At 42.6% G+C, this 18,837-nt stretch overlaps 1 protein-coding gene across 4 annotated transcripts in view; it reads left to right on the top strand.

The window, feature by feature from the left end:
* Window positions 1-16,505, top strand: part of sik3 (SIK family kinase 3) — a 38,506-nt gene extending 22,001 nt beyond the window's left edge. The window contains exons 11-26 of one of the 4 annotated variants that reach the window (XM_067594129.1): window positions 542-651; window positions 1,457-1,613; window positions 1,771-1,920; window positions 2,034-2,107; window positions 3,233-3,367; window positions 4,868-5,009; window positions 8,025-8,144; window positions 8,985-9,043; window positions 9,232-9,341; window positions 10,120-10,286; window positions 10,429-10,556; window positions 11,322-12,088; window positions 12,187-12,341; window positions 12,782-12,911; window positions 13,000-13,151; window positions 14,298-16,505. In XM_067594129.1, the coding sequence (XP_067450230.1) occupies window positions 542-651; window positions 1,457-1,613; window positions 1,771-1,920; window positions 2,034-2,107; window positions 3,233-3,367; window positions 4,868-5,009; window positions 8,025-8,144; window positions 8,985-9,043; window positions 9,232-9,341; window positions 10,120-10,286; window positions 10,429-10,556; window positions 11,322-12,088; window positions 12,187-12,341; window positions 12,782-12,911; window positions 13,000-13,121 (2,526 nt within the window). In that variant the 3' untranslated portion in view covers window positions 13,122-13,151; window positions 14,298-16,505. The remainder of the gene's footprint in view (window positions 1-541; window positions 652-1,456; window positions 1,614-1,770; window positions 1,921-2,033; window positions 2,108-3,232; window positions 3,368-4,867; window positions 5,010-8,024; window positions 8,145-8,984; window positions 9,044-9,231; window positions 9,342-10,119; window positions 10,287-10,428; window positions 10,557-11,321; window positions 12,089-12,186; window positions 12,342-12,781; window positions 12,912-12,999; window positions 13,152-14,297) is intronic. The other 3 variants (XM_067594130.1, XM_067594132.1, XM_067594131.1) reach the window with 3 other exon arrangements.
* Window positions 16,506-18,837: the final 2,332 nt, after the last annotated feature.

Raw genomic sequence — 18,837 nt, forward strand, 5'->3', positions numbered from 1 at the left:
GATGAAATCCCCAAATCCCAAACATGGTCCACTTCTAATTGACCTGGCTGGCAAAAATTGTTACTTCTATACAGGATACTCTTAACTTAGAAAGGAATAGTTGCAACAATTCTCTGTGGCATAAAAGTCAAAATGACAGCATCCAGTTTTAAAACCATATCATTGACATAGATGTGCGTGTGTGTCGTCACTGGCTGTCTGTCCAATATTTACTACAGTTTACTACCGTCCATATAGCCTGGGATCAGTCTCAAAGACAATAATCAGACACACAGTCACACATCCATGCGCACATACTTAAACATAACACGCAGAGTCTCAAAGCTGACTCACAAATGCTGTGAAACACAAGAATGCGTCAGATCACTGCATTGCAGCAGGGATTTTAATAGAAAAGCAGAAGTTTGAAGCATGTATATTAGAACTGACAAGTGTATATATTCTTTTTTTTTTTGATGCATTGCCACATAAGCATGCAAAGGATCACACGGGCTCCCAAAGGGCATCAGTAATGACCAAATATATGTTATTTATCGTCTAGCCGGATGGCAGCATGGCACTGGACAGTGATGAAGGTGAGGAGCCATCTCCTGAGGCCATGGCTCGCTACCTTTCAATGAGGCGGCACACTGTGGGGGTACCAGACCAAAGGTAACACACGGGCCCACATTCCTTCAATATACAATTAATGTGTCTGTTATTTGCTACAGTATCATGAGAAGTATTTTTTTTTTCTGTAACTGTCAGCTGATCAGTCTGTAATATCATACGACAGCTATTTCTTATGTCTTGTATGTACAAATAAATTGCCTTAGTACTTTCTCAAAAGCATAACTTTAGAGTCTTCATGCTGTTAACTATCCTTTCCTAGCACTTCTATTTACCGTGTATGTTTTGTTCTTGATTTGGTACATGTAAATGCCAGCTCTTGTTTATAAAGACCCAAATAAGCCCTTAGCAGGATGCAAACTCATGCAAACAACATATCAGACAACAAGTCTGCATCTTTTGGCAGATCCAGTTTTTCTTTCCTCTGTGGTAAAGATCAGTCTGATTTGTGTCTCCTACTTATTCACTGTATTCAGTCATATTATTGGATGTTTGGGTAGAAGACGGCTTCACAATTGCATTTATCTAAGGCAGCTGCCAAAAAAATTGTAGAAGCTGTGTTTCTGCCAACTCCTCAGTACTGATGGCTGTCCTAAAGTGATCAAATGTAATAGCTGGTAACTTTTTATAACCTTTATAAATTAATCAGTGGGCTATCAAAAATAGGAAGTGTTTATTGGTGTGTAAATTAATACAGGGACAGTGGAGAGTGTGTTAATAAAGGTGCATTTGAATAATCTATCACAAATAAGACATGAACAAGTATATGAACTAGTTTCTGCCGTACTGACAGCACATAAAATAGCCACTGACTCCTTCTTGTCTTTCTTTTCTCCTCCAACCTCAGGACAGAGATGCAGGAGGACCTCCAGAAACTGCCACCAGGTTTCCCTCGAGGCGCAGTGCCCCAGCCCCCCTTCCCCCCACTGGCCCCCACTATGGGCCAAATGCACACCCTCATGCCCACACAGAGCCTGCAGCCCACACAGCAGCTGGAGTACAAGGTACTGTCAGTTAGATTGGGTGTTAGGTCTTTCAGTTGGGCGTAGAAGACCTCTGCAGAAACCTACAGTGTCTGACTGTTTGTAGTTGTTGGGACTAAATATTAACTTTATTGAAATTCCCTTCCAAACTGACTTCCTGTGTCTGCTGATCCTTCAGGAGCAGTCGTTGCTGCAGCCACCAACTCTGCAGCTACTCAACGGCATGGGGCCTCTGGGTCGAAGAGCTTCCGATGGGGGGGCTAACATTCAGCTACACGCTCAGCTCCTCAAGAGGCCCCGGGGGCCCTCACCACTCGTCGCCAGTCCGGTGAGTATAGACGTTAACCTCAGGATCTGGATTTTTCTATGAGTGCAATTTGTATTTTCTCCCTCTATGTCAACTGCAGGAGTCTTGACCAGTAAACTCTTTGCCTCTCTTAGCACCCTATCCCTGCTGTAGCTCCGGTGGATGAGGAGGGTTCAGACGGAGAACCAGACCAAGAGGCAGTACAGAGGTAACCCACGGTGACGGTTTTGAGCGATGGGTATATACTATACAGAAGTGCTGTCTAGACTGGATACTCTGGAAGATCCGTAGCCTGTGACAACAGGTCAGCAGGTTCTGTATGAATGCTGAGTTAAGGACTAGGCTAGTTTAAACATATGTCATTTTCTCTTTTATGATTTGTTGCATTTGCCTTTGCAATTATTCTTTGTTGATCCCACATTAGTAAAATAATAACTATAATTCTGAATACAGATCTGTATCCTCACCTTCTATGTAAACAAACCTTTTATAGGCCAAAATGCATCAGGCCAGTAACAGGAAGTACATACTGTCATTTCTACTAAAAGCTTAGCCAGCAAATGTCAAATCCAGGAAAAACAAAAAACCCAAAACATTGGATTGACACAGAAAATATGTACTGGAAGTTTATAGACATGTTTACAAAAGAAATAAGAGCTCTGACAAGGAAGGATGAGGGTAAGGACAGGTGCAGGTTTGTTGTTGGATTCACAAGTCCAGGTAAGGGTTTCCCAGTTGGTCCTCTTCAGACAGCACCTTCTGTAGACTTCGCTGGTGTCCTGGGTTGCTGGGAGTGAGTGCCTTTAGGCTGCTCTGCTTTTTCCCACGGGAGGTGGCCACTCTGCTGTGGTGCTTACCCCATCTCTCCTCCTTTCTCCATCGTGCAAGTGCCTTCTTCCGCAGTTCCAAACTGAATCTGCTACCAAATCCCGCCCTCCTGTCTCTCAAACTCTTTGGCCAAGAGCTTCTTTATCTTTCTCATTTCAGTCAGTGCCAAAATATCCTCCCGACTTTCTCACTCTTTCTCACACAGCTTTGCTAACTCTGAAGCTTGCAAAACCAATGATTAAAAAAATGGCAACCAGTCCAATTCTTAAATTGGAAGCTGGGGGGCTGTGGTATTCCCATAAGCTATAACATCCATCTATGGTGTAATTTTATTTTTTGTTTTTCTGATTGGCTAAGATGATATGAATGATGGCACCCATTGGCAGAGGTGGGAAGGGGCGGGCCTTCCCCCCCGTCTCCATTAGCCAATGAGGACAGAGAGCTGACCAGCGCTGCTTCCTGTCTCCCACCCTCACCCCCGTCCTCCCCCCTCCCTGCGGCCCAGGTACCTGGCGAACCGCTCCAAGCGGCACACGACGCACGCGCTCATGAGCACATCGCATGGCGAGCCCGCGGCAGAGTCACAGCGGCCCCAGGGCCCCCGCCAGAGGGGGGGCTGGGCCCCCGACATACACACCCGGTGAGGGGACACGCCCGCTCCGAGCTGTATATGCACAAACACGCACAAACACACATACTCACGCATTAAATGAGGGGCATATTACGCCTAACTCTGTCTTTTATCTCTCACACACATGCACACATGGCTGATCACACACATTGCTGATGATGTGCTCGCACCTGGCGGAGGTTTTTGCTTCTTCCATAGAGGAAATATATTTTTGTCAATGTTGGTGTTGGAGGTGGAGGGTGTGGCACATGACAGATATATCTCCACATCATCAGTAAACCACCATTCAAAATAACAGTTTCTTCCTCACAAACCTGAAAAGAGGAGGCATGTGGCAGGTTAACTGTGTTTGTGTGAGCAACCTCTCAAAGCTAAATCATTACCTTTGTGTATTTTCTCTCCAACAGCAGTCATATTTTGGTGTTTTGGTGTTGTTAATGTGGTAATTCTAGCTGTTTTCCCCCCCAATAAGTATCATCTTCCTCAAACTCAGTTTATAAAGTCTTTTGAGATACTGGGTCCATTTATTCTTCTTTGTAAATTTTTGTATTAACATGCAGCGGTAGGCAGAACCTGTTGTCTCAAATGGGTCTTGAGACATATAAATCTGTGCTTGAAGGCAATATCTCTTGAGCTACAATTAATGGGTGAAACTTTGTTGAACTAGAAGCTATATATTTATTCATGGAGTAATTTCTGGCAAGCCCACAGTGTGATCTACTGGGCTATTTTTTTAAAAGAACATTTTATTTCTTGATGAAAATAACAGCTGCATCATCCAGTCCAATTTCCATTCTGTCCAGTAAATTAGTTCTATGTGAAACATGCCAACACTTATGTGCTCTTTGCTATGAAAAGTAGATTATCTCTTGCTCACTTCACAGAGAAACATCTGTCATCAATGGTAAGTTAAGGAACTTAACTTGTAGAAAATCCTCAAGAAGCATTCATGTAATGTCACGTATTGGCAGTGTTGCCCTTAGACCATTCACAATGGTATGTATACAATGTCATTTACGTTACACTGATGATCAACTGTAATATTTCTTTTCCTGAAACTTTGTGTCTCATTGACTTCAGTTGTTATGTGAGGATGTTGAGGATGTGTGAAGAGTTTAAAAATAAACTTAGTCACTGCGCAACTTTCAAAATATTAGGACCAGCATCTTCTCAACAGTGAGTTAAAACCAATTTTGCACAGTTCCTCTCTAACCTGTCTCCTCCTCTGTCATGATTGACAAGATGAATGAAATCATTTAAAAAAAAAAAAAGCTTTTACCTGTTTATTAGTTGTGTCAGTGTGGAGGTCCTGATGTTTTCTACACATTTAATGTATCACTGTCAGATACTTTGTTTTAACCAGCAATATTTTGTGTGAAGGTTTGAAGAGCTCATGCTTCTAATGCATCTGTTTCTGTCTCTCATCTGTCTGTATGACTGAATGGTGTGTATGTGTGTGGATTTGTGTACACACGTGTTTGTGTCTGCTCCTTGTGGTCCCTTCCTCAGATCCAGTTATAAAGACTGTAACACCCTTCATCTCCCCATGGAGCGCTTCTCACCTGTCAGACGATTCTCCGACGGCGCCGCCACCATCCAAGCCTTCAAGGCTCATCTAGAGAACAGCAGCCTCATTAAGCAACTCAAGCAGGTACGTCAATACCTAATATCAAGGGAAAATATGAATAATGTAGTTGTATAAACAGCTACTTTGTTGAGGATAAATACTTCAATTCATTACGTAAATCACCAGAGAAAAACTGGCTGAAGAAAGAATGATATTTCATTCTCGCTGAAAACAAATAAATTGGTCTTCATCCCTGATATGGGTTCTTTTTGTGTTCCATAAATCTGACATGTACATTACATATTACCCAGTCCCTGTTTTTGATGACTGCATATGTTTAGACTAGTAATTTGCAGAGAAGTATAGACTATTGGGCAGTAATATAATGGAGATGAGCAACATAAACCAAGAAATCATCTGTGTTCTTTTCTATGAGATGTTAATATTATAACAGAAGGGTCCATAGGAGAAAATAAGGCTCTGTGGAAGGTTGATAAGATTATCGATCAATCCCAAACTCAACAATTACCTCACCAGGTGCAGAGATTTCAGAGATTCCAGCCTGGTATTTACTCTGCTTTGCCTACCCCCCCCCCCCCCCCCGAAAACACCCTCGATAGCTAGGTGCTTGCAAACAGTGATGCAACACATTTGGCTCTCAAAGCAAAAAAAAAAAGTGTAGAAATTGTGATACATTGCAGCTAGTCTGATGCAATTCCAGCTCACTTGGGAATAGAAACCAAGATCCCTGGCACTGCAAATCTGTGCTTTACGAGCTGAGGCAAAGTCCGTGATGCAGCAGTGTAATAGCAGTCACTTACCAGATGTGTACCACAGTGAAAAGCTCCCCCGTTGGCTGACTGTTGCATTTTGCCTCCTCAAGCAAGCTCTCCCGCCTGGTCTTGGCTTCAGTGCAAAACTTTTTCTTTTTTTTTTTTCAGTTGAGATGTGTGTGGGTATTACTGCAGTACTGGCCATGTAAGACTTTACAAAATCTTATTAACTTTGCCATGTGTTTCCAACTATGCTACTGTTCCTTTTTTATTTTTAGTCAGTTTAGCTCATTTCTAGTTGCAGTGTTTTAAAAAAGGAAAGGAGTACTATGTCGTCCTGAGGAAGCAGAATGCCATTCCTCATCTCTACCTAGCTGCGGTTCAGATCAGATCTTCAGGAGCTTCTGATGTGCTAGGTTAGGGGATAAGGTCTTATCCTGTGAACAGCATGTTCAGACAGGGTTTAAAAAAGTGATAGGTGAAAGCAGTTAACAGCATCACAGGGGAGAAGCTTACAAATTGTGAGCAGCAATGCTGCAAGAGACACCTTAGACTTTACTGGGGCAAAGGTTGGACTAGAAATAGAACATTATTAGAGTAGTGACAAGGGAAGGTGTAAAATAAAGTAATATTGTGGTTAAACCAAAGTTTTCTTAACTACATAGACAACAGAATGGGTGGGACAGGGAAATAGCCCTGCTCAATAGGGATAGAAAGTGAATTTAATTCATGGTTGACAACTGTGAAATGTCTCCTTATGAAGTAGAGCTGTAACGGTTAGTTGAATCATCAATAAGTCAATCATCAGAAAATTAATTGACAACTATTTTGATAGTTGGTGAAACATTTCAGTCATTTTTTGAAGCAAAAATCAAGCAAAGCAAAAAGTGTTTGATGGTCTCAACTGCTTAAATGTAAAGATTTGCTGTTTTTCCTTTTCATACATGGAAGTTAATGGAATATCTTAACATTTTAGACTTAGTCAGACAAAACAAGTGATTTGAAGACATCACTGGGCCTCTGAGAAATTGTGAATACAATTTTTTCACTATTATCAGCATTTCATAGATTAAACGATTAATTGACTAATTGAGAAAATGATCAGCAGATCAATCAATAATAAAAATAATCATTAGTTGCAGCCCTATTATGAAGTGCTACACAATATATAATAATAATAATCAGTATATATCACAGTATCTGGAGTAGTCAACATAAAAGGAAAAACATATATGAGATATTTTAAAATCATATTATTATTATTATTATATACAATTAAAAAGTGTTGGTGAGTGTTTGGAAAACGACTAGAAATATAGGGACACAAGGTGGGACAAATGTCTCTCATCAAAATTAACATGGATGAAACTAGATGGTGAACCCTGTTTTAACTCATTCACTCCAGATTTCACTAATCCTCAACTTTTTTCTTCTTCTTCTTTTGTTTATTTACTGTTAGTAATCAAGTCACGTCAAAGGTGTAAAGCAGATGAACCGATTTGAGCAATGTGGCTATTAAACACTAACACAATTACAGTAATCTTGACGCAGGTGAAGTCAAATGTGGTCTTTGACCTGAGAAAACCTCAAACTGCTTCTTGAGACATCACATCATTTTCAGCGACACTGCAGTGAGACCAGTCGGTAGGCGTAGATAGGGGGGAAGGATAATCATCATGTTTGCAATGGGTGCTTCATTTTAGACATGCACTGACGCGCTGGGATTACCATTACTCTCAAGTGTTGGGATTACCAGTACTCTCAAGTGTTAAGAGGGTTAATATGGGCAAAGGAGAGGATAACACACACATGACCTTCAGCCTGTGAAAGTGTAGCGGCGTAGAAGAACGTAGGAGTACACAAGTGCAGGGATGATTACATGGCCTCAGAGAACATGCTGTAGCTGCTCATATAAGCTGTTGCTCTCATGGTTTTGGACTCTGAGCAAAGTGCTTAAAGACATGTGCGAGTGTTGTCTCTGAACACTAAACATCATGAACTAACTACACAAATGAGAATTTGCTTTAAAACTGCTGAGATATGATGGTTGGTGCTGACATTTGCTGCAGTTGTAGTTGCTAGCAAGATGGTGATTTCTTACAGATAAGCAATAACACACACTACATAATGCCTCATTATTTTCTCAGTAACCATACAAGTCTATTTGTTCATCAGCTATCACGAATGAGCTAAGAAAAACAAAACTGCAGCCATTATCAAGAATACGCCGTTTTTAACATCCACTACTTCTTTTTAAGTAATTAAAATGACTTGTCTCTGCATGTAAATTTAATATTTGCGGGTCCATGTCTGTGATTTTCAATAGGAGTGTGAGCAGCTCCAGAAAATGTATGCTGCTCAGCAGGATGAGCGACTCCTGGAGCACACCCAGCAACAGCATATCCTCTACCAGCAAGAGCAACAAATCCTCCACCAGCAAATCCAGGTACAAACACACAGCTATCATAAAGATGTCATTAAAAGATATAACCACATTTTCCATCCATCCACTATGTCACAAAAAACACCAATGATGTTTAGAACAGTTAAGAACCTTTCATGCAAAATAGGCAGAGCCTGAAACTGTAAAACATTGTCTATTGCACGTCTGACCTGTTCTGGCAGAGGGATCTCTGCTCTGTTGCTCTTCCTGAAGTTTCTTCCATTTTTTCCTTCATTAAGGTTTTTTTTAGAGAGGTTTTCCTTGTTTGAATCGAGGGTCCAAGGATAGAGGATATTGTATTCCTGTACAGATATACAAATGAAATTGACTTGAATCGTACTTGTATTACCTTACGATCTATTGTTAGTTTTAAAACATTTGTGTTCTATTGCATCATGAAGGCTTATAGCAACTCATAATATCATCTGTTACTGTTTGCTGAGGAGACTCAGCCTGTCGTATTACTGCAGAGTGACATGGCTACTGTGTGTATTAACAAGTAAACAGTGTTTTTTCCATTAACCTCACGATAGATGAGAATGACACCTGTAGCCATGGTAACTATACACAACAAAGATGGCAACAGCTGTAGTCAGAAAAATGCAAAACAAAGATGAGACTAAAATGTAGTTATTGTTGACTAAAACTAACAAAAACCAAAAGACTAAAATTTGACTAAAACTAACACACGTATTCATCTGAAGACTAAAAGGAAATAAAAATCAGGTGTCAAAATGAACACTCTCTTCGACACTTAACAGCTTATCAGCACTTAAATCACCTCATGCAGTCATAATCACATTAACAGCTTTAAGTCAAATTATATTTTCTCTTTACCTGCAGGGTCTGTCTTTAGGCCATGGAGAGAGCCAGCCCAGTCACCTAACCCACCAGCTCCAGAGGTGAACACACACACACACACACACACACACACACACACACACACACACGTATTACTCATCAGCTATTGAACGGTGAACAATGAACTTGATACTGTGGTGCAGTGCTATCGACTGAAGTGTTACATCATTGTCGTATCTCTTCTCTTCTCTTCTCCTCTCCTCTCCTACTCTGTCCTGTCCTCCCTCAGGTTGCGTATCCAGCCCTCCAGCCCTCCGCCAACACATCCCAGCAACCATCTCTTCAGACAGCCCAATCAGAGCCCTCCGCCTGGCTCTGCAGGCATAATGCAAGGGCATGGTTAGTAATACAGTTGTGAGAGTGTTTGAATGCCTATTACCTTGTAACTGGTGTAGGTGCTTTGAACTCGGGTTTTGAAGGATACATACACCAGTCAGTCATTCACTGATCATAATTGACTAACCAACATTATAAAGATGTGGTTGGTTATTTGTTCTTTGAAATGGATATCAGGCATTAGAATTGCTGGAAGTGCAATTTGCTTTTCATCAATGTTTTGACAACGTTTGACTCTTAATTTCTCACTGGCTTTTGTCATCTCTATACAAACACTGACATCTGACGTGCATTCATCTTTGACATTATGTTATGAATAATCTACTAGAAGGCATAGTTTATGCTGACTCAATGAAAATATTTTTTGCGCAACCAGGGACAGCAGGTGAGTAAACACATCAGTCATCGAGAACACAATAACTTGCAATTACCAGAGATTATAAGATCAATCTGATTTTTTACAGATTGCAACTGTACAGTTAGTTTGGGTGTTTGTCAGGTCAATGATAATGAGTTGAAAAAGTAACAGTAATATATGTTGCAAGCATGCTTAAATAAACAGGACAGAAACCAGAAAAACTTGGGAATGAAAAAAGTAGCAGTTTATGAATCACTGAAGGCACAACTTCCTCAGATTCAACTTTCTGGAGAAGAAAACTTCATTGTTTCCTTGCTGTCATTGGCTGAGGGATTTCCGTGGATCAAAGAGAACTCGGATGATGATGTCATCTTAACGTTGGCTAAAGGTTTTGCTCACACGATCCTTCTCCCCTCCTGTCAGGTCCGTCATCAGTGCAGTACCAGCACGGTGCTCCATCACTATACCAGGGCCAGAGCGGCAGCCCACCTCCCACAGGCCTGCCTCGAATGTCTCTACCACCCAATCAGCAGGCAGCGTCTGCCCGCCCCACTGTCCCATTGGCACCAGGTGTACCTCAACAACAGCAGGTGACTGCAATGACATTTTATTTTTGTCTTTAGGGAAGGTTACATGTATGACGGGCAGGTTAATTAAACATGACGTTAACACAATCACTTTTATAAATGCTCATAAACATTAATGGAAACTAACGTAGCCTGTTTTATTCAGGTGACCATTCAGGTGCAGGAAGTGGAGCTGGGAGGTGGGGCACAGAGACCGGGCAGCTTTTTGTCCACGCCATGTGGACACAGAGTCCTCGGGAAGCAGCTGAGCGCAGACAACGCCGAGACGCACAGGTGACCCCACCCGTCCTGTCACCGCATCCCCTGATGGTTGCCAAATCCTCCCCATAAAACCAATGGACTATTTCTGTGTCTTGTTTAACTTTTAGTGTTATTGCTTTCTGTGACCTCACCGTTCTGAATGGACACCTTTTATGCTATTTGTTGTATTTTCACACATCTCACTGTAAATGTTTGTCACTGTTTTTATTTGTGGTTTTCAATCCTGCCATGTCCACTGATTTCACAAAAATTGTATTTTGAAACTTCAGACTTTAATACTGTTGCTCAGGCCAGATATTTTACATTTGATAGTACAGACCATGACAACATTAATAGTTACCACTGACAACAAAATTAATGAAAATCCCTCATCGACTTGGCTGAGATGACATCATCAACATATTCTCCACCTCATTGCTTTTGGGTGAGTGGTTGGATGTAAATGTTTTGGAAGTATGTTTACAAGTCCCAACAGTTGGACTACTTCTGACATCACTACACCCCTGTAACCAGGACTACCTTCACTGAGAGAACTGTTAACATTGTTCACACATACGCTTAAAGAAAATTTGGCCTTTAAAAATCTTAACCTCTCTCAGTGAATACTTGAACCTGTGTTTGTTTTTGGTAGGCTGTCTGTGTGCAGTGATTTCATGCAGGCCTGCTGTAGATTGTTTTAAGCTAGCTGATATATTGTCACTGTGAAGAGGATTGGGAGCATGTTCATGTTTGACGACACCTTGCTAATGATCTTCTGCATTCCTTCCTTCTGTTCAGTCGCAGCCTTGGCCGCTTCACATCAGGCTATGACCAGGCCCAGTTCAATCCCCACCTCTTCTCCGGCGACGCCGCCTCCCGGGGCGCCTCCGGAGTGGTTGGCTCCTACAGCCCCTACCTGCAGGGAGCCTCCCTCAAAGTTCCCGGCCTGGAAGGTTACCAGAGCGGGGCGGTGGGGACCAGCAGCTATGGCACCCCCTCTACACTACAACAGGCCTTGCTTTCCCCCACTCCTTTGGACTACCGCCCCCCACAACAGCACGTCACCCCCACCCTGCAGGGCCTCCTGTCCCCCCGCCACTCTTTAACAGGCCACGCTGACCCCAGGCTGCCGCCACAGGACCTGGCTGCCTTGCTGAAAAGGCAGAGCCCCCGGCCAGGCCCAGCACCCCCCACACCACCCAGTGGTGCGCCCCAAGAATATGGAGAGATGCTGCTTCTCCGCCAGCTAAGCCAGGGTGAGAGCTTAGAACCACCGGCACCGCAGGTTGCCTCAGGAGGCCAACACTACCACCACCTCCTCCAGATCCGACCCCCGGAGGTGCAACCACAACAGCACCCGGTCCAGGCGCCGTGCCCCAGCTTGCCTCACTCAGAGAGCATGGAGGAGGATGAGGTGCCGGCCGGCTACCACCACACACATGAGGGCCTGCTGGCCAAAGCAGGGGAAGGTCATGAGCTCCTGGGGCCTCCCCGAGGAGGCACCCCACCCTACAGCTCCCCAACACACAGGCATGGCTACATAAGGAATCCTCCCGCAACTAGAGGTAAGGCCTGCCTACCATGCAGTAGTTACTAAACTTTGTGTAAGACTTTGTATTAAGATTAGCATCAGTACATACACATACCAAATCTTTTCTGTCAGACTCTGAGCATGTGGAGTGCAGACCCCCGGGACAGGCGATGGAGGTGCCTGATCATAATGGTGTGGGCTATTCGCGAGGTCCCCAGGGTGACACCTACAGGTCCAGAGGACAGCTACAGCGCCACCACACCATCCAGACCGCTGATGATGCCTATGTGAGTGAAAGTCCTCTGCTAGTTCATACAGTCCACACTGATCACACTTTGTCACGAGGAGACGTAGGAAAACCCACAGCATCATAAATTGCTAATTTAGCTGGACTGTTTTAAAATTATATCTTAAGCGTGAAACCTTGCAAAATGTTTGGCAGGAACAATCATATATTAAGTGTAAGTGTATATTGGATAGTATTTTGCTTGCCTGTGCAGTGCTGGATAGAGCCCATGCAGCAGGATGATTGCCAAAGGAAGCAAGCGAATGTTTTTATGACTGAATGAACCTAGAAGTCTTATTCATTAAAATGTTTTTTTTGGGGACATTGGCTCAAAGAATACCCAGTCATCCAAACAAAATTCTGACTCATAGTCAGCTAAAAGCTGTTCATTGAGTATCATTAGGTTTTGTCTGGGTCTAAAATTGTTCACTCTCTCTCCAGGACCAGGCAGATCCCATGTCTGGGATGAGCCTGTTGGCCGGTAAGGCGCTAAGCTCCGCTCGCATGTCAGACATTCTCAGCCAGACGTCACTGACAGGAAGCCAGCAGCTGCACCAGCGGGAAGAGTCAGGTCAGTAGGAGACAGTCATCTAAAACGTTTTATCAAGGTTTTTTTTTGTCCATACGAGTAAAAAAAAAAGTATGTGTTTCTCATGCAGTGTGTGATGTTGAAGGGGAGCTCCATGCGGCAGCCTGCTACCCCTCCTCCTGCACCAGTGACATGCTCCTCAGCTATAAGCCCCCTGACCTGCAGTACAGCATGGAGCAGGCTGGGGTCTAGCACAGGTATACAAGCAGCAAAGGGTTGGTAGTAAGTGGTTATCTTAACTTTTTATACTCGGTCAAGTTAAACTAAACCATTTTTATCCATCTCATATGTCAAAAAGTGATATTTTTGCTTCGGTAAGACAAACACATACTGCACATATAAAATTGCATATTCAAAAATGTTCCTCAGCTTTAAGGCCAGTGTTTGGCCTCAAGCTGTAATATTCTCTTTAATCCCAAATGAACGGGAGCGCTGCCAAAGCCTGTCAGCCAGGTTCCCTTCTGTCCCACCTCAACCTATAAATTACTTTGTAAAAATAATTTTTATAGAGTTTATGTGATGATCATTGAGTAAGTGCTTTTGATCTTTCTTTTATGGTTCATTCAACATTAATTACCTGGCTTTCTTTGCTTTTGCTGTGCATATTATCTGTTTATGTTCCTTACAGATTTCTTTATGTGGGGAAAGTGATACAGTGCCTATAAAAAAAGTATTACCCTTCTCAGATTTTTGTATGTTTTGTTTGAATCCCAGTGGATGCAATTAGGCCTTTTGACAATGATCAACTGTCAAAGTGAAAACGGATTCATTTACCTCAAGTATAAATATAACGCACAAAAAAATGGATCGCCCCCTCAAGTCAGTATTCAGTTCAGGTACTTCTGGCAACAACTGCAGCCTGTGCGTCTGTGTGGATCGGTCTGTATGAGCTTTGCACAACTGGACGCACATTTTTTTTGCCCTGCACTGCTCAAGCTCCTTTAAGTTTCTCGGGGGTTCTGAGTTTACAGCGATTTACAAGTCCTGCCACATACTCTGGGTGATTGAGAGCAGTTGGACCTTCTAGATACAGGTGTATTTTAAGCTAAAATAACTTGTAACTCTGATTGCATAATCTACAGGGAAAAAACTTAAAACATTTTTTTATAATTATTGTTAAAAATAGTTGGTTCAGTCGATTCTATATGATCAAGTATCAGCTTCGCACTATTACACCCAGCACGGCAGTGAAAATCTTGTTCCTAAAAGGTTAAACATGCAATTTTTGCACCAGCACAAGTTGTTCTTTGATCTAAGATTATTTATTAAAAATCAAATGTTTTAATTTGAGAGTAAAGGCAAGATGATTAGCAAAATAAAAACATAATTGTATTTTGTTTTCATCCCTCCTTCTGCCTTGTGTTGCAGGAGGCGGTGTATCCTGTGTACAGCGGTCCATATCAGCCATCCTGAGTTGTGTTGACTTGAGTTGAGCAGCATCACGCCAAACCACCGTCGTCTGCCCAAGCGGGGGTGCTCTACGTCCATCTGTCTGTCTCCATCGGTCCCTGGGAGGGCAGTCTGCGCGCGAAAGAGGGGGAGTGTGGGTGGGTGTAGACATTAGAGTGGTGGGGGTCACAGGTGGGGCCTCGGGGTTCAAAGGTCAAAGTGCCAGCATTTTCCTGCACAGACATCCAGCATTCATTGCTGCGGGCTGTCTCTTCTTTTCACCTCCCATTGTGGGTAGATCGGGGTTCCCGCTCCTCCCTCTTTCAACTCGGCCCATCCCCTCAACCCCCCCTCTCCCCCCCTTCCTCCCCCCAACACCTCCTCCCCTGCAAACCTGGCCCATCCACTTCCCACGCCCACCTGCTGCCCTGACCTAAACCTCCCCTTTCACCCTGTGTCTTCTTATTAAAAGTTTGCATACTTCATTATGTGCCTCATTGGCCAACGGAACGATACAGTCATACACGCAAGAACATGGAGTCCAACAACACAAAGAAACATACACACTGCTGCCACAAACCCAAAGTATTCACATTAGGTGCGAGTGTGTGTGTGTGCGTGTGTGCGTGCGTGTGTGCGCGTGTGTGTGCGCGTGTGTGTGTGCGCATGACTGAGAAGAAGGGGTGAGCAGAGGTTCAGTCCGCTCCTCCTCTATTACCCCTCCTGCTGTTCCGCAGCAGATCATTCCGGAGCGGGCTGTAATCTCAGCAGCGACGGCCCCTTTTTCGGCCGGGTGGCGGGCGTTTTGGGTCAGGATCCAACTGGGCAACTAAACCGCTCTCTCCAAAGATGGAGCTCAGTGACATCGCACAGGACAAACCAGCTCTCTCATTGTTTCTTTTTTTTTTTTTTTTTGTTATATTTCTTGTTCTGGCATTCATTTTATTTTTTATTTTCTTTTTAAAATTCATTTTTATGGCTAATGTCCATTTAGGCATTACAGTCAATATTGTTACTCTTATTGTTATTACTGTTTTCTGTAAAAGATGGTTTATTATAATGAATATTATTATTATTATTATTATTAAAGGAAAAACAATTCTGTGTTGCAAGGAAGACAACATTGTTTATTTGATTACATAAGTAATTCTGCACTTTCGGTTCAAGCTATCCTCTCTGTCTGTTTCCACCCCTCCTCTCCTCTCTCGTCTCCTCGCTCTCTGTCATGCTGTTACCCTGCTTTTTGACTCCACCCTCCCCCACCCCCCCCAACCCTACCTTTCCCCACCTTATGTTACCCCTTTTTTTCCCTCCATCCTTCTTCCTCCTCTCCCATGTCAGTGACAGTGTATTGCATTGTGGGTAGTTTTACCAGACATTTGCTCCTTTCCTTGTACAGTGATGCCATGTATAGAACGCTATTGCAATTTCTGTATCAAATCTTTTCTTTTTGTTACATTTTTTTTTTGTTTTGTTTTTAGATGTTGTTGGGGAGGCTTTTTTATATTGGTATTGTTTATCATTTGTATTTTTGGATGTCTTCAAAATGTTTTCTTTTTTTTTTTTTGTTTTGTTTTATGAATCTTGAGATTTCTAGCCAAAAGAGGACAGAGATAAGAGAGACAGGGCTCTTTCTGTGTCGTAAAAAGATTGTTCTTATTTGTTTTAATATTATTATATCGAGACACTTGAATAAGAGGAGAGTAATTATTTTGTGTTGCTTTTTAAAGTATCATTTCAATCGTTGATGTTGTTGTGACTGTCATTCTTGTTGATGTTGGGCCTGTTTCTGTTTATGGGGTAGTGTGGCAGGCTATACAGGGTCAGGCTTTGGGCTTTGTCTGGGTTGGTTCGGGTGCTACAGAGACTTGACACTCTTTAAAAAAAAAAAAAACAACAAAAAAAACAACAACGACAAAAAAACAAGGGAATAACTTGTAAAATAGCTGACATATCATCCAAAACACAAGTGTGGAGACCGCCAAACCCACTTCTCTTTCTCTCTCTGTCTGCCCTACCTATCTGCTGTGATCCTCCCACCATCCTTTTTACTACATCAGCTTCTGATCGGATGACGCCTTACGGACATGGCCCCTCCTCCCAAGCTAACCTTGTTACTATGGCAACCAAGGAGGAAACTTATCACCACAGCTACTATTACACACACCCCTTAACCTCCTCACCCCCTTTATTTTCCCTGCCTTTAACTTCTCTCATTTCCGCCTTACTTTGGTCCCCCCCCCCCCCCCTTAGCTTGGAAGGGATGATCCGAGGAGGTGATGGCTGCGTTTCATGGACAGTTAATGGATCCTGTCGTCGTTGGATACACCTGGAGTCACCTCCACACCATAAAAGGGAAACATTTCAGGAGGTGACCATAGGAATGAAGTGTTAAAATTGGACTTCTACAGTAGAGGAATACAAGCTTTCAGTCAGAGCAGGGCAGGGTGTGCCCACCTTAAACATGCCTACCAAGGTCTGTACATGGCGCCCTAAGCTGGGTGGGGCTTAAGCACAGCCAGATGGAGGCTACAGCACACTGGGGACCACAGCAGAGGATTGAAAAGATACAGGAGCCCTTAACACCCCCTGTCTCCTTTTTTTTATTATTATTATTATTTATCCTCCCTTATGAAATCCCCCCTGGATACTGAGTCTTTATTGGGATAGCCAGAGACTGTGGTGCAAAGAATAGAGCTCCAGGTCCTCTTGTATGTTTCTACTGGCCAGATTTCAAAAATACCTGGCTGCATGGTTGACTTATTGTTTGCTATATACATCTGAGAGCTGTTGATGGTGTCATTGCAGCGCCTGTGCTTTCCATTCGCAACCATGTCACTTCCTGTTTACCGCTATTCACTCTGAAAAGCAGATGGTGTGCGTACAGGAGTAAGCAGCGAAGTGGGTGTTCTCAATTCATTCCTCTTTCAGATCTGTCCTCCTGTTTTCTCTCATTGTTTGCACCAAGCCAAAACTGAGATCTGCGAGAGAGAAAGAAAGAGAGAGTGGAGCACCCGTCGTGTAGCGGAAAGAAAAACAACTGGAATGGAAGACATTGCACTTCTCTTGTTCCATGGCAGGATAGAAACTCTAAAATTAAGACTGGAGGCTCCACCTCTAATAACGTGACATGAGAACGGTTGTTTCAGAGGTGTGTGTGTGTGTGTGTGTTGGGGAGGGGGGGGAGCAGTGGCACACAGGAAGGGATAGCCGGAGTGAATGGAAAGCACTGCAGATGATTCAGATATAACAGGGAGGAGAGAGCTGCTTCACACACATCTGCCTGATCAGACTGACCCGTCTCCCTCCTTTAACCTCCTCCAATCCCTTCCTCCTGACTTTTCTCTCCATCCCAGCCTCTCCCTTCTTAGCAAGCCAGCTCTCTGCTCCACTCCTGTTTCTTAGGTTCTTTTTTTTTTTTTTTTTTTTTTTTTCCTATCGGTTCATTTTTGTCATTTGTTTTTATGTTCATTTCTGTTGAGTACAAAAATACTAAAGTGCAACAACAATGAATAAAAAGAATATCAACCAAACTGAGATGAATAAATAAATATATATATAAATAAAGAAATAATTTAAAAAGTCATGACATGTGTGTCTTTGTGCAGCGCTAACTCTTTAATTACAACAGATTGACACTTTTTTTTCCTAAAAGAGGAATGTGCTGTTGCTGTGGGTGTTCAAGTGACAAAGGATCAAATGTGGAAAGAAAAAACCTTGGCTATATAAAGTGACTTTGTGGGAAAATTTTGCAATGCATTTTTTTCCTCAGACTTCAATGGCCATACCAGTGCATGAGCAGAGCTTGTTTCTAGCATTTTAGATATAATTTCTCCACCTTCCAGATAGCCATTTGCTGAAGTTCCATGAAAGTAGTACCATAAAAAAACAATTTTCTGAATGTAATCCATCATGCATAACATGTCTGCTTTAACTGGTTTCAAAGTTAGAGAACTATTAATCTGCAGAGTGGAAAATAGTTTAGTCACCTAGTAAATCAGACGGGTCCCAGCAGATGACATAAAAGACATAATGCCACAACAGCAGCAACACTAACACATAAAGTAACATACTGTATTTCAAGAGGACATTATGAAGCTCACACATCTGCCCTGGGCACCAATTAAAAACTTAATGCAATGGATCAATTGCTAAATAAAAGGTCAGTCATAAGTGAGGCACCTGAAAATGGGACCAATAGAGCAGAAGATAACATAAAACAGTTGTAGATTTATTTGTAAAGTTACCATTCAGTGATATAGTAACTTTAACAAAATAGCAGACTGTTCACTGTGATGGATTACTTAGCTGATTTTCTTAAAATACAGAATTAGATGCAAACTAGCGGCTGCCTGTAGTAGAGGAGACACAGTGTTAATCATGCACTTTTTTTTTTTTTTTTGCAGTAAATGTTTGAAGTTTTCTCCATCGTGTCACTGGAATGGAAGAAGTTTGGAGGACAGGAGTTACCAGTCTGTAACTAGCTCTGACCAGTCCTATCAGCAGTCTGAATGAATGT

Source organism: Thunnus thynnus, chromosome 7 (genome assembly GCF_963924715.1).
Source record: "Thunnus thynnus chromosome 7, fThuThy2.1, whole genome shotgun sequence".
Classification (NCBI taxonomy): domain Eukaryota; kingdom Metazoa; phylum Chordata; class Actinopteri; order Scombriformes; family Scombridae; genus Thunnus; species Thunnus thynnus.